This window comes from Rhipicephalus sanguineus, chromosome 5, assembly GCF_013339695.2.
Source record: "Rhipicephalus sanguineus isolate Rsan-2018 chromosome 5, BIME_Rsan_1.4, whole genome shotgun sequence".
NCBI classification, from domain to species: domain Eukaryota; kingdom Metazoa; phylum Arthropoda; class Arachnida; order Ixodida; family Ixodidae; genus Rhipicephalus; species Rhipicephalus sanguineus.
Genome location: NC_051180.1, coordinates 106,895,876 through 106,919,661, shown reverse-complemented (window position 1 = coordinate 106,919,661; position 23,786 = coordinate 106,895,876). Strand labels below are relative to the sequence as shown.

General features: G+C 43.9%; 1 protein-coding gene across 10 annotated transcripts in view; it reads right to left on the bottom strand.

The window, feature by feature from the left end:
• LOC119394093 (phosphatidylinositol 4-phosphate 5-kinase type-1 alpha) overlaps positions 1 to 23,786 on the bottom strand; it is a 96,945-nt gene that overhangs the window by 49,509 nt on the left and 23,650 nt on the right. For 9 of the 10 annotated variants that reach the window (XR_005184053.2, XM_037661334.2, XM_037661340.2 and 6 more), the window contains exons 7-12: positions 18,628 to 18,927; positions 16,228 to 16,308; positions 13,588 to 13,669; positions 6,896 to 7,010; positions 6,452 to 6,584; positions 5,351 to 5,438 (exon numbers count right to left, since the gene is read on the bottom strand). Coding sequence is in view for 9 of the 10 variants with exons in the window: in XM_037661334.2 (XP_037517262.1) it covers positions 5,351 to 5,438; positions 6,452 to 6,584; positions 6,896 to 7,010; positions 13,588 to 13,669; positions 16,228 to 16,308; positions 18,628 to 18,927 (799 nt within the window). In the remaining variant the exon portion in view is untranslated. The remainder of the gene's footprint in view (positions 1 to 5,350; positions 5,439 to 6,451; positions 6,585 to 6,895; positions 7,011 to 13,587; positions 13,670 to 16,227; positions 16,309 to 18,627; positions 18,928 to 23,786) is intronic. The other variant, XM_037661328.2, reaches the window with a different exon arrangement.

Sequence of the window (23,786 nt, the reverse complement as noted above, 5' to 3'; positions counted from 1 at the left end):
AGGCTTTGCTCGCTCATGAAACTCACTACAACCTCCATGTTCAGAAATGCGACCCAATTTAAAGCCACGACTTGACCACCTGATGTCATCATAACACCCGTTGCGAGTGCACCCAAGGAGACTAAATGAGCATCTTAAGCATGTTCATGTCCGGCGCTACTTTATGCAGATTTCACTAAGCAAAGTCATGGCATCAAGGCACATTCCTGAATGTGGAGTTAACTGCAAACAGAAGAAAATGCCACATTAATGTGGTGTCATAGGCTTATTTCCTGGCCAAACTGTAGCCTTTTATGCAAGAAAACGTAGTGCTGACTGTTGGGCAGCTACAGGCATTGATGATGTATGCAATGTCACACTTCGTTGGGAAGTGGACGATTCGAATTGTGCAAGAGCTATGTGGATTCTTTGAATGCAAGTGTTTCCTAAACTGAGCATTTTCTTCGCACAAAACAAGCATTGTGGGGTTTTTAAAACAGTATGTTAATGTCCACCTTTTCCTGTTTGCCTTTAGTGCCGCTTTAAGCATACGGATGAGTGCATAATAAAAAAAATGCAAGGAACACGGTGAGCTTATCTGCAGGAAGGATTTCGCTGCTCTGTTTGCGACAACAGGAGCCTAAAATCATTAATTTACAACCAGGTTTGTTGTTCAACAAAGTCTTAATATGAAATGACCACACTATTTATTACCTGCAGTTACAGAAAAAGTCCCATGAGGTAGCCCACTTAAACAGAAAATAATGTGATTTAAAGGCTTGACACCTTTCACTGAGCGGCTAAAAACGGCCAACGTTGTACACGGGTGATAAACATATTGACAGAAAGGTGTCAAACCCTAATTTATTGACAACTGTTAATGTTTACCAACCAATCCTGCCAATAAGTGAAGCTTTCCTTATCGGCTAGACTACAGGCAGTTAAGTGACAAGTTGGGAAAACAAGGAACTCAAAATTAGGAATGGCATGTTCTATATGCAGCTGCTGTACCAGTTGTCAAGATCTATTTTGATCGTAGTCTTAATTTTAACATGGCTATTGTTAATTTATTTTGATATTTGCTGAAGAACACTGAAATTTACATTGGTGGGTCGCCTTTTTTAGCAAACAGGAAAAAAGAAGGAGGGGCCGGTCGTTAGGCTAAGTTTAGGGGTGGGCCATTTTTGGGATTTTGTGCGACTACAGCACTGTTCAAAAACACCACTCATTTGCTGGTGAAATGTTAAAGCATTCACAGTACTAATTGTTAGACTAAATGTCTTTATGATGCCACCCACTAAATATGTTTAAATTTAGCATTACCTAATTAAATAGTACATGCATTATCAACAGTGCACATTGCTGTCAAGATGCTGAAGACAGTGGTTAAACTGAGGAAGGAGACTATGCAGAATGTGGTCGTTAGTTTAACGTAGTGGACGCATGAGAATGGCTTAATTCTCGCAGAGAGCGGCCAGTACTGGCAGCACAAAGAAATGAGAAATAAGCCTACACCACTAACCTACAAAATGCAACGAATGCACCTCTGGCAAATTTTTACTACAGCTATTCAGATGCAAATTATGCATTCAAGCAACAATCACATTGCTGCAAGAATTTTTGGTTAAACTGCCACTGAAGCAGTTGAAAATCCTCATTTAGGAGGGAGACAATTTGCATGTATTGATGGACGAGTATACTATCCTATGTGATCTAGTGTACTTAATCTGACGGATGTGATGAGTATGCAAGAATTGCAGGATAATCATGAATATGTAGTATGTATATGAGCTTTCTTGCTTTTTGGTAATACGTTAACCTTGCTTGGAAACAACCATCAAGTGAAAATTTCAGGGTTGTAGAACTAATGTGAAAAGAAAGCTCAGAAACATTAATGTGGCAGAGACAGTGAATCCGTAGTTACAAAACTAAATCCTTAAACACCTGGTGTGAAGAGAGCCTTCGCCTCTTGTCAATACCACATATCTACCAACTGAACCACTTCAGCATTGGCAGCTGAACCATGGTCACAGCTTCCACAACGTCACTTTCAGAAGGTAAAAGATTACACAAGGCATTCTTCGAGGCCCATGATAACTGCTCTGCAGAGAAGTCAGCTGCTTTTGGCACGTGATCATCCTAACCACTCGGCTCTCTCACAGGAAACCGTAAGAACTGTTCGTATGCAAGCACTGCCATCACAACGCCCCCTGTTTTATGTGCACTCCTAAAAATATCACTAGAGTTAAAAAGTCTGAGGGCTAGCTGTCGCATGGGGCAACTGTTTCTGTTTTGACTTCGGCTACTAACTCGCACGGCCATAGGCCTTGGCATATATAGGTAAATATGGTCAACCGTCACAACTTTCTTGAGCACATTGTGTGAAACTGCCTAAACCCTTTTTCGAAACTTAAAGGTAACCGGGTGTTAAAACCAGTGATAAGTAATTGTAGTGCCGATCGGTTGTGGCTACAAAATAACGTTTCAATGTTTCTGCACTGTAAGCAATATCACTGCAGTTAAAACTTCCAAGTTTACGGGACAAACAAGCAAATGTGCTACTCAAGCCTAGTAGCAAGAGCACTGCAGCCGTTTAGATTGTAAAAGATTACATATGCCGAAATCTCTGATGCACAGAAGGAATGTAAAACCAAGGAAATGTAATAAGTAGAAAAATATGTAGAAAATTGGGCTAAGGGTCACTGGTACTAACTCCGCAGCCAGGGTCAGTCATGCTACATGTTGTGATATACTACAGCAGGTACGTGCCTTGAAAGATTAACCAAGTTGTCAGCCCTCTTACTGAACCTACCATCAATCTCCCGCAACAAATTGGATATGATGACCCACCTTATCGGAAGCACTTCAAGAAACATCCCATACAGTGGCAGGACAACTGGTTTTCACTCCTGTATTATCACAAAATGACACGACATTCCTAGTGCGTGCTGCATGCTTTATCAATCTAGAGACACTATTACGAATGCTACCTTTGTGGACACCCTAGATCTTTCAATAGCTGCAGTTGCAATATTGCACATGCTCTGAATAATTTCACTGAATGTTGTCCCCAAGTCTTTTTATGTAGGTGGACTGACCACAGCTGCGAAACAAAACTTAGAAAATGCTTTGGGGAAAAAAAAAAAACTGCGGATATGACCAGTTTCAAAATGCGCACATTTGCATTTGTCCCAAAACTCTGCGACGGGAGAGGAAAGTGCCAGTGCTTACAGTCTCCAAAGAGCATAGCTAATTCCATTGCTTCCTTGCTTGATTGCCAATACCAGCTGTATTGTGTGGGTAAAGTTCTCAAACGGCGTCTGAAATTTAGAAGTTGCGCTACACACAAGAACTATTGCGTGGCTGTTGCATACAAACAATGCCTGCCTCTGAAGGTTAGGTATGTGATAAACACACGAAAGGTGGCACTTCAAAATGCTTAAGCACGAATGAAACGCAGCCTCTTCTGGTCTCTTCACTCCAAATGGTGAGTGACGCTGTGCGGCCTGTTTCGGCACAAGAGCCGCCCTTTGGTACACCTTGCCAAACTAGTATAAACAAGAGCAGGTTCCGTAAGGAAAACGACAGGGGCAAGGGTCAGCAAGTGCGGAGAAGAGGAGAGATACAGTGCAATGCGTGATGCGGCTGCAAGGAACAAAATGCGTGAGAAGAGTGGTGACAAAGTGCGCATATAGTGCCCTTCCATTCCGATTCCCTTCCGGCCCGTAGTCCCGAGAAGATGGAATGGCACCGAGACTCCATTCTGCAGTGCAAAGCTTCACACCCGACTACACTGTGAAACATGCCGGGAAGCAACTGACCCCTTGACGACATCCTGCCAGTTCTGTATGGCAAGGTATATTTACAACACCTTTACAGTAGCTGTGCAGCCTGTACACCCTTCAAACTAAAGAAAGGCGTACTGCCACTTCGAAGCATCGGTGAAGTCAAACTGTCAAGCAAGGAGATATACCATATTTACTCGATTCTACCGCGCCCTCGATTGCAACGCGCACCCGTTTTCCGCGACCAAAAAAAAAAAAAAGTAATACATCGATTGTAACGCGCACCCATTTTTCCTGAGAGAAGAGAACAAAAAAAGTCCGTAGGAGTCAAAGTTCGCACATTCAAAAGAACAAGTATTTGGGTTTTAAAGAACTGAAGTTTCAAAAAAGTAAAACACAAAGTCAAAAAGCGGGCCTTGCTGCTAAAACTGTCACCACTACGGCGGCGATACGAGTCGCATAATGGATCAGTCCTCGTCGCTGTCGGACAACTCCTTGTCGCTGTCAACACTCTTCGATTTCGGGAAACCGGCCCTGCTTTGGTCCACTGAAACCTTTTCGTGAAGCTTTGTTGTAAAAAATCTTCTGCTGTTCGCGCCAGTCTCGCACTATATCCGAACTATATCTGAACGACCGCGATGCGGCCAGATTTCCGTCCGTCTCTCTGCACATGTAATAACTATTCTTTTAAATGCGGCATTGTGGTACACTCGTCGAGTATTTGGAGCCGGCACTTCCATGCCGTCGATGCGAACGCAGAACGGGATGACAATCTCCTCAGCACACGTACGAACTGAACAAATGGCAGAAACGGCCAAGGCGCGTAGGAGGCGGCCATTTTGAAATGTCGATGGCAATACGACAACCGAGTTTTTTTTTTTTTTCGGTACTCGATTCTAACGCGCATGCGATTTTTGGACTCGTTTTTCCGGAAAAAAGGTACGCGTTAGATTCGAGTAAATACGGTACTTTAAGTTACTTGAAGTGGAATAGGAGACGATCCAAACTCGTGCTATATGATCTGAACAGAGACATGCATGCACACATATTGCTATACTTGGTTTCATTAGAGGCAAACCAGATTGATGTTGCCATGTTGTAGTGTGCCAGACATCACTGTATGCAGAAACTTGAATACAAAATATAACTGCGTCTTGAAAGTAGGCCTACTTTGCACTCGCATGGTAATTTTCCCAACTCTGTCCAAGTGTAAAAAAGAAAAACTTTATCTGAAGTGTCCACGTTACAGCTGCTTGAAAAAGTGCATTTAGAACAGGCCAAGTCAACCGAATCTGAAGCTTGTTTCAAGAACCACAGATTATACGAGTGCAAATTAGGACGATCCAGTTATCTATCTAAAAAAGTGCCATCAAAGATTGTGCAAGGCAACGCATGGCCAGAACTCTTTCTGCCATCTTTTGTGGAACTTTGCACTACAGAAAGGAATGCTCGGCTGTGCACAATGCTAGTTGCAGCAGGATAGGCAGTGAAAGTGCGACAGAGAAGGCCCTCAGTGGTGAAGGAGAGTGCGGAAGGCAACAGACTGATGACTGCATGACCACCTCTGTGGTGATGCCCCTACTCACGAGAGGGAATCTTCTTGAAGACCCTTTTGGCCATGAAGTCCTGAAACCGTTGTGCGTAGAAGCTGGGCCTGTGCACTGAAACAGAGTCCTGCCCGGGCAGAAAAGAACGACGACACATTATTAAATCAGGTCGGGATTTACGTTTCAGAGCACAGCTAGTTCACGGGGTGAGGACTTCCAATTTATTGATGAGTAGATTTTAATAAATTTAGCAATGTATTACTTTTGCAAGTGTTGACTTCTAGCCTTGTTTTTAAGAGTGTTTAGCACAGACTTTTACAAACAGGAAAGAGGAGGGATAAACAAGATTAACCTGAACCACTGTTCAAGACATCTACTTAAGTTCGCATCCAGTAATAAAGTAATACGCCAACAAAAAAAAAAAGATTAGGAAATGCTGCTGTAACACAAGCAAACATTTGAGTGCCATAGCATGTCCTTGTTCAAATACCCATGAAGTGCTGCTAGGAGCAGCCTGTTTTATCACCTCCTCTTCGTGACATAGCTAAACATCTAAGTAGCTAAATGTCTAAATGTGCGACTTTACTGGATCAAAATAGCAGACAAATGTAGTTAAATCCCAGTAACTCGAAACCTCTTGAGCTGATGAATAATTCTGAACTGCCTCACTGGTCCTATCAAAGTTGCATGCATATAGAAAAGAGAATAACATCTACAAATTCCAAATACGAGACCACACAATGCTTATTCAGAATGATATCTCCCACTTTCATGAACTGCCTTGGGGAAAAGCCAGAGACAAAGGCTGAAGTTTGATGCACCGCTAGCCACCCTGATCTTGAGTGCCGCAAAACACAGTTTTTTATGTTGACACACTCCAATCGGTCCCCAGTACGCCCTCTACCTCTCTGTGCAGCTGTAGTTGATATATAGAAGGACAATGCTTTAGCATACAGTCAGAGCATACCACACTTTGGTGAATAAGTAAATTAATGACACAGTGAACGATCAAGCTTTCATTTCCTGCGTGGCGAAGTGCGAGAAATGCTATAGACTGTGACACCATCTGGAAATTACTAAAATCAGAACGTAGGGGCCCAAGAATTATTGACAGTGCCTCCGCAAGGGAGTGGTTCTCACCCCGTCATGAAACATGGACTTCCAGGTGTGCTCAAGCTTTTTCTTGAGCCGGTAGCTTTGCAAAATGTCGATGACTCCAATGAACAAGAGTAGTCGCTCTCCTTTGGAGTTCCTCGCTGGGATGCCACCGGTTCTGTAAAGAAGTAAAGAGAAAATAGGCTAGTAACTCACACTTAAACCAACTGTGTAAACTATGCATTAATATTAGAGTAGTCACGACAGGTTAGTATGTTTTCAGACTAACGGTGGGTATAGCCTTGAACAAAGCCTTGTAGTAAAAATGACCTCCCAACACCCACAAGAAAAACTGTAGCTACAAGAGATACATATCCAAAAAAGACTATCATCAAATGGTTTTAAGTCCTTGGTGATGCAGGGCTCCCATGTCAATAAGTGTTTGCATGGGTCGCAAATTTAAAAACTGAAATAGGAAAGTGGACTTACGGAACATCCTCGTCATGATCAATGGGCTCTACATCAGCCTGGATTGATTCCATGGCAGTGGAGAAGTTCGCCAGCCGTTGCCGGTTTACGGACTTACTCCGCGTCAGCCCAGATCCTGCAACCACAGTTAAAGTAAGTTTTGATCAACCCCAGGCTCAAGCATGCCCTTGCTAGGATGTGTTTCTCGAGATGTCTGTGACTCAACGTTCCTCTAGCCAATTTATTATTTTTCGAAGTTAGTTTGGGCTGCCTATATGTGACCAGTTTCAGTTTTAATGAACCTGGATATAGCAGACCATTAGTTAAAACGGGCATATTTTTGGGTCAATCCCGTCTACATAGTGTAAAGCCAGTGTATTTTGTTGCAGCAATGCATGCTTGCAGCAGTGAACAGCATGCTACTAGTATTTCCAGTCAAGTGCTGAATGCACACAAATGTTCTTAAAGGTGCAGTGACACGATTTTGAGACATCGTAAAAGCGACGTTTTTCATTTCCTTGGCATGCAGTGTCAACGCTCTCCACACGCCGGAGTCAGACAACACATATCAAATGTTTTACTTTGATTTTAATGTTTTCGTTGCTGACCATCAGCAAGCCAGCCCCACCGCAATGGACATTATCCCGACGAGTCAACATAGTTCTGCTGAGTTTGTGAACTCTGCGTCCTGAATGCAGCCTAAACGTAGAAATCCCTGTCATGATCACTGGACAATAATTTACTCATGGTTGTTTATGTGCACCCCGAGCAGATGACGAATCTGCCACTAGTACGTTGCGACTTGCTGTCTCCCCGTGACGTTACACTGCAATCCGGCAGCAGTCACGTTGGAACCACACACTAAAAGATACACCTTTTTGCAGACACTTCTTGCGAGCATCTGCGCTACTCTGTGACATCGCAGCAAGCAAGGAAATCGACGACCCGGTGGACAACTATCGCCCACTGCGTGATCAAGATTGCAAGATTGTCGTCACCAGAGGGCAACGTGTCCCGCTGATATATAAAGCCTGCGGAAACATCGCTTCTTCTGCAGTCCGGCAGCAGTGCACGTTGAAACCACACACTAAAAGATACACCTTTTTGCAGGTGAGATAAACGTTCTCGGCAATATTGAGGCCGCTATTTTCCTTACATTTGTGCATTGCTGCCGGACATAGTTCTTTGTTTTGTTTTTACTGATTATAGCTCTGTCTGAGTGCATTGCATGTATCTTGTTCCCACCCGATAATGACGAAGGACTCGCGTGACACTGCTAAGGCCATCGATGACCTGCGTCGCGAACTAAGAAAAGAGCTCCGAGAGATTAAGGACAGTTTGAATGAAGTGAAGGACCTCAAAGAGGGCCTTAGTCAAATACTGAAAGAAAACGAGGAGCTAAAAGCTGAAAATGCCAAATTGCGGAGCAGGGTCGAGGAGGTCGAGCAGTACCAGCGTTCCAATAACTTGGAAATCAAGGGCGTTCCTACTGATATAGAACCATTTGAGGCTGTCAAGAAAATTGGAGCCATTGTGCATGAAGAAATTTCTGAGGATGATGTTGACACATGCCATAGAGTGCCCACTGCTCGGCATGATGTAAGCAACATAGTTGTTCGCTTTGTACGAAGAACTAAACGGAATGCCTTGCTAAGCAAAGCAAAGAAAGCTAAAATTGACAGTGGGGTACTGGGCAGTCGAGTGTCATCCCCAGTGTACGTTAATGAACACTTGACAAGGAATGGCAAACAACTGCTTGGGGCCGCAATACAACGCAAAAGGGAGATGCAGTGGAAGTTCGTTTGGACAGCAAATGGGAAGGTATTCACTCGTCGAAACGAAAGTTCGCCGGTGCTCAGTATAGCCACTACTAGTGATCTAAGTAAAATGACCGCAGAGGCTGACTAGATCAGTGACAGTTGTATTGGTGGTTATTACATTGTCGGAACGCTACCAAAATGGCAAAAGCGTGCTATTATGAGCTTGACTCTTTCAATTCACTGCTGCATGACGCACATAGACGATTAACATTGTTTCATGTGAACGTACGCAGCATACGGAATAAAAAAGAACAGCTGGTTGACTATTTCTCTCGGCTTTCCTTTGCTTTTGATGTACTTATGTTTTCGGAAACCTGGCTAACGACTGGCGAAGATCCTCCTTATTTTCAAGGTTACACTTACAATGGCCTAGTGCGTACTGAAGAACGAGGAGGTGGTGTGGCCATTTACGTCAAGGAAATATTTAACCATGAACTTATTCCTCAATTTTCCAGTGTAAACGAAAATATTGAATGCTTAATGATACGCCTGCCTAGGGCGCTTATAACCGTGGTCTACAGGCCACCCTCAGGTAGCAAGCCAGCATTTCTGGAGTCGATTGAAAATATACTGAATTATTCCTGTCATTCTGGTTTAGCTTTTGCGGTTATGGGTGACGTCAACGTCGATATGCTTTCATTGGATGCCTCAGCTAGACAGCTAACAGAGGTTATGAATTATTTTGCTTGTGAAAACGTCATCACAAAAGCCACGCGACTGACGGCTGAAACGGCAACTCTGCTTGACGTCTGTATCACGAACGTATGCACATTATCGTGTGTCGCTGGAACACTTTCTTTAGAAATAAGCGACCATCTGCCAATTTTTTTAGCCTTTCCTATATCACGTGATCACTATCAAGCTAATAAGACTGAAAATGTAGTATTTCGTAAAATCAACGATCATACGTTGGAGTTATTTCGTCAATGAATTATAGAAGACTGGGAGCGTGTGCTTCAGGAAGCAGACCCAAACATTGCGTATGAGATATTATTTGGAAAACTGAAAAAATGCTACGATATTGCGTTTCCGAAGGTTATGAAAAAACACCAGAGCAAAAAAATAAGAAAACCATGGATTTCCAATGCCTTGCATAAAAAAATAAAGAAGAAACACCGCATGTTCCATGCATTTGTCGAGTCCCGCGACATGAATACGCTAAAGGAATACAAGAAATACAGAAATCAACTTAATTATGAATTGAAACAGGCCAAAATGAACTATTACGCAGATGTTTTCAGCAGAATAAGCAATGACCCAAGGAAAATTTGGGATGAGGTCAGAGACCTGCTGGGCCACAAAGCTCATAGCAATATAACCATCATAGAGACAGAAGCGGGAGTCCTTAATAATGTTGATGCAGCAACGGCATTCAACAAGTATTTCATAACTAGCTGTGACACCCAAGATGACACAGATGGTGAGGATCTACATCTGTTGTTAAACAATTGCAGCATTCCCAATACAATTCTGTTAACCCCTGTCACATGCACCGAAATTGAAAAAAGTATTAGGAAAATAAAAAATAAATGTGCAGCAGGGTACGACGAAATAAAACCTGTGCCGATAAAATACGTAGCCGATGTGTTATCCGCTCCCCTAGCGTATATTATCAACCTTTCTTTTACCACGGGCATTTTCCCAGACAAACTGAAAATTGCTCGCGTATGTCCTATCTTTAAAGGCGGCAATCCGAAACACATGACCAACTATCGTCCCATATCAGTGCTACCTGTTTTGTCGAAAGTATATGAAAGTGCAATGAACAAGCGGCTCCAGGATTTCTTTGATAAATACAATATTATAAATGATGCACAATTTGGCTTCCAAAAAAACAAGTCTGCAGAGCTTGCATTAATTCAAATAAAAGATCACATAATAGATACTTTTGAGAAAAATTATACACAGTTGGGCTATTCATAGATCTGCGTAAAGCGTTTGATACCGTATGTCATGACGTCCTCTTACATAAATTAAGCTCATGTGGTATACGAGGAATTGCACATGACCTATTGAAAAGCTATTTAACAAATCGATACCAATTTGTGAGCATAAATAACAAGCCATCAGAATACGTCGTGGTGAAGAAAGGAGTGCCGCAGGGATCCATTCTGGGTCCCCTCCTATTTATAATTTATATTAATGATCTCTGCCACATTCCAGATTGCCCCAAACTAGTAATGTATGCGGACGATACCAACATCTTTTTTGAGGGTTCTTCACTTGTCGACCTAGAAGGGAACGTGAACCTTTTTTTGAACCAGCTCTCGTCATGGTTGAAACTCAATAAGTTGTGCTTAAACGCAAATAAGACCAAGTACATGCTGTTTGCCCCCGTGAATAAGCCAAGAAATTTTAATATGACTATTAGATACCAGGGCCATATATTAGAACAAGTTAAGAGTCAGAAGTTCCTAGGTGTCTGGTTTCAAGAGGACTTATCTTGGAATGAGCATATAGCGAAGTTAATGTCAGAACTTAGTAAAAGTATTGGATGCTTATACAGGTTAAGTTCTCTCATACCACTGTGGCTAAAAAATTCACTTTATTACACTCTCTTCTACTCACGACTTTCTTATTGCGCGCTTGTGTGGGGGACTACAACACTAACGAACTATTCTAAATTGGTTATTTTGCAAAAGAGGGTCCTGAGAATCTTTGAGGATTTTCGTGGCCCTATACGTGACTTGCGGACAGAACCGCTATTTTCGAAATTTAGTATGCTCAAAGCCAGCCAGATTTTCTATTTTAAGTTATTTCAGTACATAAAACGCAATAGACTCTATCATTCACAGGATCCTCGTGGTTCTCTGTATGATTTTCGTACTTATGCTAGAAGGACTCCAAAGACTCGAACGATCTACGGACGGCAACACACATCTTTCCAGGTACCCACCTTTTTAAACAAAATCGACAGCCTTCTAGATATAAATTGCACAGTTTCTAAGCAAATGATCAGGATAGTACTGATTGAAAACAACATTGAATTTTCTTGACTACTGTTTTTGTTTCCTGTTTGCCCATATTGTATCTCACGTTTTTTTGTTTGTTTTTTTCTGGTACAAATACTACACCGTACGACAATTCCTAATCGTATATTTGTGTACTTTTTCCCCGAGCATCCCTGTGTATTTTTTATTATTTGTCGTTTCTGTATGCCTTATGTAATTGCGATGAGCACTCGCAACTAATGTCAAATTGGTATGTTGAACATCACGATTGTAGTGTATACATTTCCATACTAGAAATCATGCTTTATTATTGCTGTATTTGCTACATTATTTTGCACATGTACCTTTTTTATTTTTTCTTTCATTCCTATTATTTGTATCCTGCAAAGTGCTTATGACGGCCTGCGTGCCTCACTGCACCTGGAGCAAAGGCCCTTTGTCAGGCTTTTAAGCCTTTTGCCTTCGCTCCATTTTCTGTACTTGCACAGAAAGAAACAAATAAAGAAAGAAAGAAAGAAAGAATTACACATCACCGAGAAGCCGCCCCCTCGATTTCGAAACCGAAAGTGTTTTTTTTTAAGGTAACGGTATTGACAATATATTCGATGCATTCACAGACACCACAATGCTTTTTTTTTTTAGGGTTCTCTACACCAGTGTTTTTACTCAGTGACAATCCGAAAATTTTTAAAATTCGTGTCAGTACTCCTTTAAGGAATGACACATCACCAGTGTGTTTTCTGCAATGGCGCGACCCCCGCCGTTACACCCTGCCTACTAAAAAAAAAGTTTTCGGGTTAACCATGCAAGTTGCTCAACATCACCCAAGAGCAAAAGTCGCCACTGATTGATTATTGCAAACTGCACTGTAGATAATGCTTTATTCCTTATCACATCATTTCCCACAAGATTACAGGCTGTTTTTCACAGCGTCCAGATCGCAAAAAGCATGATTAGAGCAAGCCATCTCGTGTAAAATGCAGCAGTGGTCAGATTTGGGCACAGAGCTAAATTGGCAACAGATTTGACACTGGTTGTCACCCATCACCAAAGATTAAGATATTGTTTCTTCTACCGACCACTGCTTTAAGCGAAAAACAAACCCTAGATGATAACTGTTTTTGGCAGCGGTGATGCACTCGGGGGCTAGACACCTGGCCCACCTACTGTAGTGCATAAAAAAAATGTAAGAACAGCCCTACTGTATGGTGTAATCCTCACTTCCACACTGACATCCCAGCCTCTGGCTCAGGCCACAAAACTTGGAAAAATTCCTCCTTCATCCCTTCCACTGATTATCACTATTATAATCATTTTTCTTCCCCCAAGGTAATGCAAATAAAGTTTGTAAAGAGTATTCTAACTGCCTAGACTCGTCCAATGTTTCACATAAGCATCACTTTATTCACATAGAGCAGGGCAATAAGACTCATGCATTTAAATTTAAGTCAACATGGAAGGAAACATTACAAGCAGTGCCTAGATCTAGCTACGGTTCTACAGTGATGAAGGTATGCAAAGGACAATAAACGATGGCTGACAAAGAAAAATTAAGGTTGTTATTTATAAAAGTTTCTTTGTTTATGTTAGTACATTTTATCTTCATTTCTAACAGTAATAAACGGTGCTAGTGAAGTTCAAGCAGCAGCTACACAGTTACCAAAGCAAATGTGATGCCAAGTTAGTCTACAAATTACACGTGAAAGCTAGAAATTACCAAGTGTGCACCATATTTAAAAAGAAACATACTAAACTCAGTTACCCAGGAGTTTACTACGTAACATCAAAGTTTGGGCTAGTCAAAGGAGTTGTGTCATTAACCTTGAAATTATCCTCGAGATGGGTTAATCACGCCATGGCTTGTAACAATATAAAAAAAATCCCCGTTCCTTTTCATCTGCCTCATTGAGAATTAGCTGGAAGCACTTGGAAAAGGCCTCACCTGTTGGTTTGAAGCTGGAGTCTTCTTCCGAGCCAGCTGAATTAAGTTTCACTTCATCCTTTGCACCCTGAGACTGCTGCTCCTACATGCAAGATGCTCATCAAGGTAATGCACAAACAATCTGAATGTACAACTACACTTGAACACATATGTATAAACGAAGTGCCACACCCCTTGACATCACACAAAACACAGCAGTGTGCACCGTGACTGTGTTTTGCAAAAGAGTGAGCCTGTGAGGATTGCTTGCTTGACCACCAAAGATGACATCTCGCAATGTGTAATCAAGTCAACGGAAATTGCTCACAATACACAACTATAGTTGAACCATACCTGCCAACCTGGCGACATAGAAATTAGTAAAACTTTCATGCGGCGGGGGGGGGGGGGGTGTAGCCAACCCACTTTGTATTGCGACAGCAATTATATGGACAGTCTCGACGGGTTTTTGGCGTCGCCGTCATGTCCTTCCGGTACGAAGTCCAAATTGATAAGATCCCCCCGCGCATTGTATGTTCTACCGCGGGGTAAAAGCGCGCGAGAGCAGGGGCGACGAACGCGGCCAAAGCAGAGTTCAAACGAGCCGGCCCATTTCCGTCGATCGGAGGGTGCATGCGATAACATCACCCCGCTCGGGAGGCCTGCCGTCGAAGCAGACAGGAAATGCGCCGCCCTTCTTTATTGAGCCTTAAAAGACGCGGGGAGGGGGGGGGGGGGGTGTCGCGCGAGTAGCAACACTGAACTTTGAATGTAAGGGCGCGGTCGCGATCGCTGGCGCGCGCTATCTCGAAAGCTATCACAGCGGGCGGCTCGTAAACCCTTCTACGTGCAGCGCTCTCAACGCGAAGTGACTATGCGGAGAGCACCGCTCCCTGGAGCGGCCGTATTCTCTTACAACAGCATTTTGTAGTTACGCGAGATCGGTTACAAAACAGTTAGCTGCCAGCCTCACTTCGTGTAACACTACAATGTGTTGCTATCGCATTCATTGCGTCACCCTTGCGGTGAAACTGTGACTTTTTTTGTTTTCAAGTTCGGAGGGTTTTGCCTCTGGCGACAAGCTTAATCATGTTTTTGCAACCATAAGTAAAATCGGTCAGAGAGTAATCAGCAACAACTCAATTGGGCAACAATTTATTTTTGCAGTGACTTTGCTGTTGCGGACTTTGCCCGCTTCAGAAAGTTCTCCGTGTAGCTTTGCTCAAAGCAAGTTCCACTCTGGTTCCCTTTTACCATCAGCAGGCTCTCGAGAGTTTCTTCACAGACAAGATGAGCGAAACTCCGTTCGAGTTTTGTTGACAGTGCTGAATATTCTCTCGCATTCCGCATTACGGTGGGGAATGAAGAGAATGCCCAGCATAACCAATAAAATTCTGTGGAACCTGAGCGATCCGTCAACACTTCGAACAGCTCCCAAACGCGCCCACTGCACGTCGCACCTGGGCTTAAAGATAGCAGTACTACTGCGTCGGACGCGGCAGCCGGTCATACGAAAAGCGACACGAACAGTGTAGTCCTCACCGCCGACCCGCGAACAAAGCCCACTGCCACATGTTCGCACTTTGCGTACGCGTCAAGGCGGTATGGATTCGTAGCCACCCCCCGAGAAGACTACAGAAGTCGCTAAATGTTGAAGCAGCTGCTGCTGATGATGATAATACAGCGCCATTTTCGGGGCCTCTGCGACTAGCTACGGCAATGCGCAGTAGCTGATCACGAAGGCCACGCTGTTTTAATGAACTTTTAATTTTTTTACCGGAAATGATATGGTTTCCGTAAAATTTCAGCTAACATTCGTAAAACCGTAAGCGAGGTCGAAATTCGTACATTTTACGGAAAATTCGGAAGAGTTGGCAGGTATAGTTGAATGCGAATGTACGAAGCATTGAAACCAATCAACGTTAAAGAAAGCACAGCACTAGAAACTATTGATATTTCTCTGTGAAGAGTGAGTCTGTGAGGTCTGCGTACGTGCTAACTGCCAGATACTGCCCACAATTTCTTGCAATGTGAATCAATTCATGCATTTTAACATATGCCTACGAAATCTTGCGCAACACAGTCCAGCGAATACTGACTGCACCAATGTTATAAAAAGCCAACACGTTCACCACTGTTTGCATCTGTATTGACGCTCAGCATATTAACAAACACTGATACCAAATGTGACAGCATTTTTCTTTTTGTACGATAATGCAAAACGCACCCCCATATAATCTGTACAACTTCATCTATGCAAAAAGAAACTAAATACAAAATAACGTCTGCATTAATTTGCAAAATGCTAGCGCTACAGTGGACACTCCATTTTATTGCAATTTATTTAAAATTTGTTGTGTAACTTCAATTGAGGAATGCGCATAGTATTTTTTTAACTATTTAGGTTTTGGGTCATGAATTTGACATAGAGAAACACAGAGAAAGTACTACTCATGCGGTCCACATCATAGGAAACATTAACAGTACATGGCGTGATTCAACAATGACTAAGTGCACAAGGCAGTAAACGATGGTCGAGAAAGAAAGACTCAGGCTGCAGCTCATGGAAGTTCCCTTATGCTAGCACATCCTGTTTCACACTTCATAAATTTAACGAGGGCAAGCTTGACCTTCACAATCACAAACATGGAAGGAACTCACTGTTCGTTCTCTCGCCGCCTGGTCGATGTTGTGAATGCCTACGAGAAGGCTGTAGTCCATTATTTTGAAGCTCTCCAAGACCTGCACATTTGATGAAGAACACAGCCTCAATTTTACACATGGCACGAGGCAGCCCATAACATCATGTGATGTGTGCACTTAAGCCAGCCGGTTCACTTATTTTATCACAGCAAAAATCTATCACAGAGGTGACATTAACTGGAACTAACAGAGGTGAGTAAGCAACTAAGATGAGTAAGTTAAGTAAGTAAAGTAACTTACCTCTGTGAAATCACAGAGGTGAGCAACTCAAACACCAAAACAGCAGGAACGGCTACAATTATGCATCTGTGGGAAATGCATTGATAGCAAGAATGGCTTCGCAACCCCATCCATACTGAGGTGATTTAGATCAACGTAAAAGAATGGATGAACCAAAGCGCTATGTACTTGATTAGCATGTGCAGACCTACAAAGCCTACAATTTGTGACCTTGGGAGGTGCAGCATGATTGCAAACTTACTCCTATTTCAAGTTATGAATCCAAATGTACAATGAATTGATGATTCTCATTTGTAAGTGGTCACTGCACATACTGTGATAACAAATGCTATTTATGGGAACAGAGCCTTATGCTATTCATTTGCTCGTACAAACGTGGTCTGCTCAAGGTTGCTGGACAGGGCAACCATTGCAGCTAAGCTTTCCCATCTCTATGCATCACAGGAATTGCCATGGGGGTGGTTCAAGAGTAACTAGAAGCAACAGAGTCTCTCCCCACCGATCATTTCAGTCAAATTATCTGGAACAAATACTAAAGCGGAAGTTAATCTCATGACACAACAACTTCAGGCACCCGTTCTTTCTTTTGAATGGACACAAGAGAGATAGTATGGGCCAATTAAAGCTGCTCTAAATGCATAGAAAGCCTCTGATCTGTTCCCTCTAGAAGAAAAAAAGTTTGAAATCAAAGCTAAGAAAATTGTCTTTTATTTTGAAGTTGCCCCGTCACGGTGGTCTAGTGGTTATGGCACTCGACTGCTGACCCGAAGGTCATGGGATCGAATCCCGGCCGCGGCGGCTGCATTTTCGATGGAGGCGAAAATGCTTGAGGCCCGTGTACTTAGATTTGGGTGCACGTTAAAGAACCCCAGGTGGTCAAAATTTCCGGAGCCCTCCACTACGGCGCCTCTCATAATCATATCATGGTTTTGGGACGTTAAACCCCAGATATTATTATTATATTATTTTATTTTAAAGTTCAGTTCTTTGGTTTCATGTGGCAGAACCACGTGATGCTCATGAGGGATGTTGTAGTGGGGGGACTCCGAATTAATTTTGGCTGTCAGGGTTTCTTGAATATGCACCTAACTATAAGTGCACGATGTTTTTGCATTGAAATGCAACCTCCGCAGCCAGAAATTGAACCGGTGCCCTCAAACTCGGCATGCCCTTATGTTGTATGCTACATGCGCCGACTTAATATGAGGTTGGTACAATGTGACACAGGTCTTTTGACTCTGATACTTATTAAATTTCTTATAACAGTATTCTTTGCACACTGCTTTCACTAGGAACTTCACAGAAACACCCTTTGTGGGATAAACACGAGGGTTGTTTGACAATAACTCAATTGGTTGACACTAGGGATGTGCGAATAGTAAATTTTAGGTTCGAAGTAAATAGTGATTTGGTCAAATAATTTTGAATTGAACAGTTTGAATAGTATATATCGTATATTATTTTTAAAAAATGAGCATACTTGTCATGACCCAACTTGCCTGCACACTATTTTTTATAAATTAGAATTTGGCATGTGCGAATGTCATTCTTTCTGGTTCAAAGTGAAGTGGAAGTAACTATGAATAGTAGTAGGATTTGAATTTCCATAGGATGCAAGTGAAAACTGGTAAAATATGTTACCTCTTAAAATTTACTATATACTTAGAGCATATAAGCCCGTATAACAAGCTTTTAAACTTAGAAATGATTGATCAACTTGAGGGTAATATGTTCATTTAACCTTGAAATAAAGCTTTGCGGCAGTGCAGATTTTTCCTGAATAGGTGTTGTCATGACATAGCACTCCTATGCTGCAGTGAAACCACCTTTACAGGGGGTTTCATGCTGTCTAACATACGGCTATTCGTTAATTTTGAATACTTTGACATTTTAAATAAATTCAAATTCGCGTCGAAGCCAATTCAAATACTGTAATATTCGTTCCAATATTCGAAGTGCTCGAATATTCACACATTGCCTAAATGCAATACTTTGTTCAGGCACGCTGCTCTAAACAAACACAACCTTAAGCAAGGCACTTCATGACGTTCACGGCTGGCTTTCTTGAACAGCCCTCAAAACAAACTCGTCAACGTGAAACAAAGAGCGCAGCCATACCCGGCAGTCCCTTTGGATGGTCTTGATGAGAGCGTTGTAGGTGTCAGCCTCTAGCAGGATGCCATCAGGATGGTGCTCGAGAAAGTCAAGGTCCTTGAAGGTCGGAGAGCGTTTGCTGCGCTCATGCTTGTTCGCTTTTCGCTTGTAGGTGGAGCCCTTCAAGTCGTACTTCTGGTGCATGGGCACCACCGAGGGAAGCAGGTTGTTCATCAGCACAACACGCACATTCTTGCCGCCACACTGGTAGCAGTAGAGGCCATAGAACTTGGGCAGCAGTGTTCGTGGGTTTTGGTTCAAGTTCTGGAAAAAATGCGTGCAGCATCACATTCTACAACATCACAAGCGCCATGACAGAGAAACAGCCAACCTCTGCGATCGAACAAGTAAACTCCCAAACTGTGGTGCATGCAGCTAACCGGATGGTACACCTTGAGCTTTGAAAGGTGATGGTTTTCCTTCAGTTTTATTATCTCGTGTGCAGTTGAGGTGCGATGCCAGAAAGTCAGCAGCAACACTTCTCATCGTGCGTCCCATATCGTGTCGTGGCAACACGTCACCTCCGTGTATTCTTATTAAAGTCCCTGAAACTTCGTAAAGTAGCGACATACGTGCATGAAAGCGCGCCTCCTCTCTTTTCTCCCTCCTCTGCCCTCTCCGAGCCTGACGCCGCGTCGGCATTGGTCAACTGCCGTCACGTGGCACCGCTCGGAGCGGTCGCTTGTTTACAGTCGCCCGCAACTGCCATCTTTGCTCGCGTAGCGCGGGCTCACTGTTTCTCAGCGCACGTGTTTTATGGATACGCACTTTCCATTTCGCGTGCGTTGTGCTCTGAGATACCTTGCACACAAGACTGACGCCACGGTTGGTTGCCATGTGCTTCTGCTGCGCTTTCGGACGCAGAAACAAATCAAGTGAAGGCAAAAAGCTGTTTATGATACCTTCCGGGAAGCGCAACGAGTTGCGAAGGAAGTAACTTTTGGCCGACGTTTTCGACGCGACTGTGCGATGTATGTTGCTATCCTCTCACTATAAGTACTCGTCGAGGTTCGCACAAATAGCTGCGTGCTATAACGCCGTAGACAGGTCTCAGATATTCGTGCAGTACGTTGCTATTCCTCACACGTTTTATTACTGCTTCTGCGGGTCTGTACTAAGTGTTTTTTTTTTTTCGAGAATATGTGGTTACGTTTTCTGCTTGACGTGATCCGCCTACTGGTTTGAGTTCGCGGTATTAATTTGTGCGCCTAGCATGGCACGCCGATTGCGGAGGCACGTCGACTGACGATCGAAAATGGGATTACGAAACTTCAGAGATTCGCAGTGCAAAAGCTCAAATTAGGAGTGGCACTCTCTGTTTGTTTTGTTGCGTGCTCGGTTTTTTTTTCCCGGAGCAAATAGCTTTCTCTGGCTCTTTTACGTCGACGGATCCGCCGGTGGACTTGCGATAGAAGGTAGGTAGGCAAAGCGTGCGTGCCCATCCGAGTCGCAGGGTGCGTTCATCGTTTAGGAACCTCACGTATATTTAGCGCGAAGGTTTACGTGCCATTTCTTGTGGACAGGGGCGTAGCCACGTTAGGGCACACCGGGCCTGTGCCCCCCCCCCCCCCCCCCCCGAAATTTTTTTTTTGCCATAGCATACAGAGCAGAAAATGACACTCGACCACATCTGCCTGCTCGTCCCCACTACAGATCAAGGAGGTGCCCCCCCCCGAAAAAAATTTCTGCCTACGCCCCTGCTTGTGGAGGTTTATATCCGCGAGTAGCTTTCCGCCGTGGTGGAGCAGAGGTTATAGTGCTCGGCTGCTGACCCGAAGGTCGCGATCGACCGCGGCGGTCACATTTCGATGGAGGCGAATAGCTTGAGGCCAGTGTGCCATGCGATGTCAATGCTCGTTAAAGAACGTCAGATGGTCAAAATTTCCAGAGCCCTGCCCTACGGCGTCTCTCATAATTATATCGTGGTATTGAGACATAAAACCCCAGATATTATTATCCGCGAGTGGAGCTCTCGCGAAGGAAACGTTTACGGTGGCAGGCTAGTTTATTCGATCGCTTGCTCGTTCATTGAGCAGCGAGTACAGTTCGTATGTCAAGTACGTCTACGAGGCGCATTTGTGCACTATGGTTGGTGAGTCTAATCTCTTAACGAAACAGCCAACGCTGTATAAATGTATCGACTGGAAATGATGTACGCCTTCTGGCGCATTCTTCTTTCAATGAAGCTCCGAGCTGCTGCTTGCACTGACAGTCATTGCTCTCTGCACATATCTTTTTTACATGACAAATCTTGCCGGGGCGCCATCTTGCATTCGCTCTTCGTTCATTCTTAAGTGCTGTTAAGATAAATACTCTCATGAGCAGCAATGCGTACTGGGTAGTATAACTGAAATTAATCTTTCTAGGACCATTTCTCCGAGGACCAGTTCGAGCCTGTATTTCTGAGCAAGTTCGGAATAAAGAACGGCTACCTCTAGTGCGTACTGGCAGCCTCAGTGCGTCATTGGTATGCGCGGCGAATTTGCCTCGCGAGGACGACGTGTACAATGTATAGGTTTCAGAAGGCTTCATGTAGAGCGGGACATTACCGTTCAACATCACATGTGTCCTTTACACACGTGTCCTAACATCTCCTAAACATATAATTAAACAAAAAAGCGTACTAAGAGCTAGACGGCTAGTGCGAATGCCTAAAGCGCGCCGCCTGGCAAGCGCGCGCTCACTTTGCGAAGCGTCGTCTGCTACGCAGGAGCAAGGTAGGTGGCGCCATGCTCGAAAAGAGAGTGCGAAGGAGAGGAGAACGAGGAGGAATGCGAGCGGAGGAGGAAAGTGTCGCTACTTTACGAAGTTTTAGGGACTTTAATTCTTATAACTAGAGCTGCGCGAATAACAAAAATCTGGGTGCGAAGCGAATTCAAATATTAAGGTTTGAGTGCAAATCGAATCGAATACTTTAAGAATTAATAGGGCCTTTGGGGGCCTAGTTTGTGCATAGTACTGACAAAAATTACTTAGCGCAATACAAACACGACACACAAGAAAGGTGCACAAGGGACAAGCCTTGTGCACCTTTCTTGTGTGTCGTGTTTGTATTGCACTAAGTAATTTTTGTCAGTACTTTTAGAATATTTCTCGAATATTTTTCGGATACATCGAAGTGAAATTACAGAAAAAAAGTTGCTGAGGATTCCTGAAAACATTCTTTTGAGATAGGAATATGAAAGTGCTTCCTTTGGCTAGGTTGGTGAAGTGCTGCAAGGGTGCTGCAAAGTGGTGTTCCCTAGTTGCCTTATAAAGAATGAGGCAATGCAGAGGCCGAATTGTGCTTATTAACATAATTTGGTACAACCCAAGTGGTGTCGACAACACTTCACATGTGAAAGGAAAAGATGCTATTTCCTCAAGCTCCCTCCCCTACTCCTTCAACTTCTGTGAAGGCCCAACTGAAGTGGCGGGCAAGGGCGCTTCCTTTAAGTCGGAAGTTCCTCATCTTCTGCGTGTATCTTCCTCTCCTACTCCGCGGCTGAAAGTGGTTTCTGCGGCAGTTGGCGCCGGCGTGAGTTGCGGTGGGAAAGGCTATGCATTTTCCGCACTCGGCTCTTGCGGATCCCAGACAAGTGCGCACTTTCGATAACCTGGCCAAGTAACACTTTTACGTTAAAATGTAGTGCTAAGCATGGCCAAACACAAAACAACTCTTTTTGCATGGCAACCTGCAGGCCTGGCGGCAGCGCGCTGTCCGCTGCGTGAGAACGAAATTGTGCTGCTAACTGTTGCATGGTGACACGGATGACGTAACATGCAGTAATGTCACAAGCCTGGATAACTTGATATTTCACCGTTTGTCGGGCGATGCTAATGAATTTTATACCACAGGCTGATTTCGCGGCACCACGACATTATTAGGAAAGCATGTTTCACAAAACGAGTTGATCCGAGTTAGAAACTGAAACCACATTTGCGGCATTAGCAACAGCTGACTGTCAATGGCAGATGTAGTGACATCGCCATCACAAAATGGCGACGAACACACATGCTAATTTCGTGTTCGACTATGGTCTGTTTGCGTCAAATTTGTTCCCAGCGAAATGGAAATGGTGCCGCGCCCCTTTCATTATAAAAGCTCATATCAAAAGAAAGTTATCTTGCATGCTGAGGACTGCTGCGTCACGTCCATCCTGCGTGCCTGAAACCCGTGTCCGTGAGTGGTGTAAAGGAAGAAAATCTTCAGTTGCATGTTCAAGCCCCTCCATGTAGACTGAGCTTGTCAAGGTAACGGTCCTTGAAAGGGCGATCGAGGTGTATCCAGAAGTGACCTTAGAGGGGCCACGAAGCACCCCTTGGGGTTGTTGAAAAAACACATCCTGCGGAAAGCTGACACGGCTATGAACTGCTCAGCCAAATATTGCAGTCGTGCGTGGCGCGTAAAGGCTACAAGCGGAACGCGAAGTTGCCATTTTCTCAGGCGCCCTCTTTTCAAACAGAGGCCGGTTCTCACTCTCGTCGGTGGGCGGGGCGTCTGCCGACTGACATCGCGATCTGCATCGCCACATTGCAAAAGACATAGAATCCTCATTGGCCGATAGCCAACATAAATCGAGAGTGGCGTTCGGATCAGATGCGCTTCTTGCCACGGGGTGCTGCCACTTGCCGGCGCCGCACTCCTCAGTACACCGTAGCCGCACTCGCGCACGCGAATCACAGCGGGAGAGCGATCGCGTTTCATGACGCGCACTGACGTAACATCTTTCCCCCGTGCCATCCCTCTCTGTGTAGCTTCCAGTGCGCTCGTCGGCACGAGAAAAGAGGGACAGCGTGAGCGCGTGCACCAAACCCCTATAACTCCGCTCATTCTTGATGGATTCGAGAAATTTTTGCGGCAATCGATTCAGGAGGCAGTAAACTCAGATACTGCGGTCATTAGATCATTACTTGGAAAAGTGGTTCATGACCCCTTTAAAGCCACCAAAACTGCATCACTGAAGGAAAGGAACTGCGAGCAAAATAAATTTCACCTTCTCAGAGAATGCATTGTGCTTGCCTTTTTTTTTCTTTGGATCGTCAACATAACAGCATGCCATAGTTTTAAAAGATCTCGTTACATTACGCGTAGATGCATTTTTATTTAGAACTCTCGAAAACTGAGTGCATGTTACATTCAA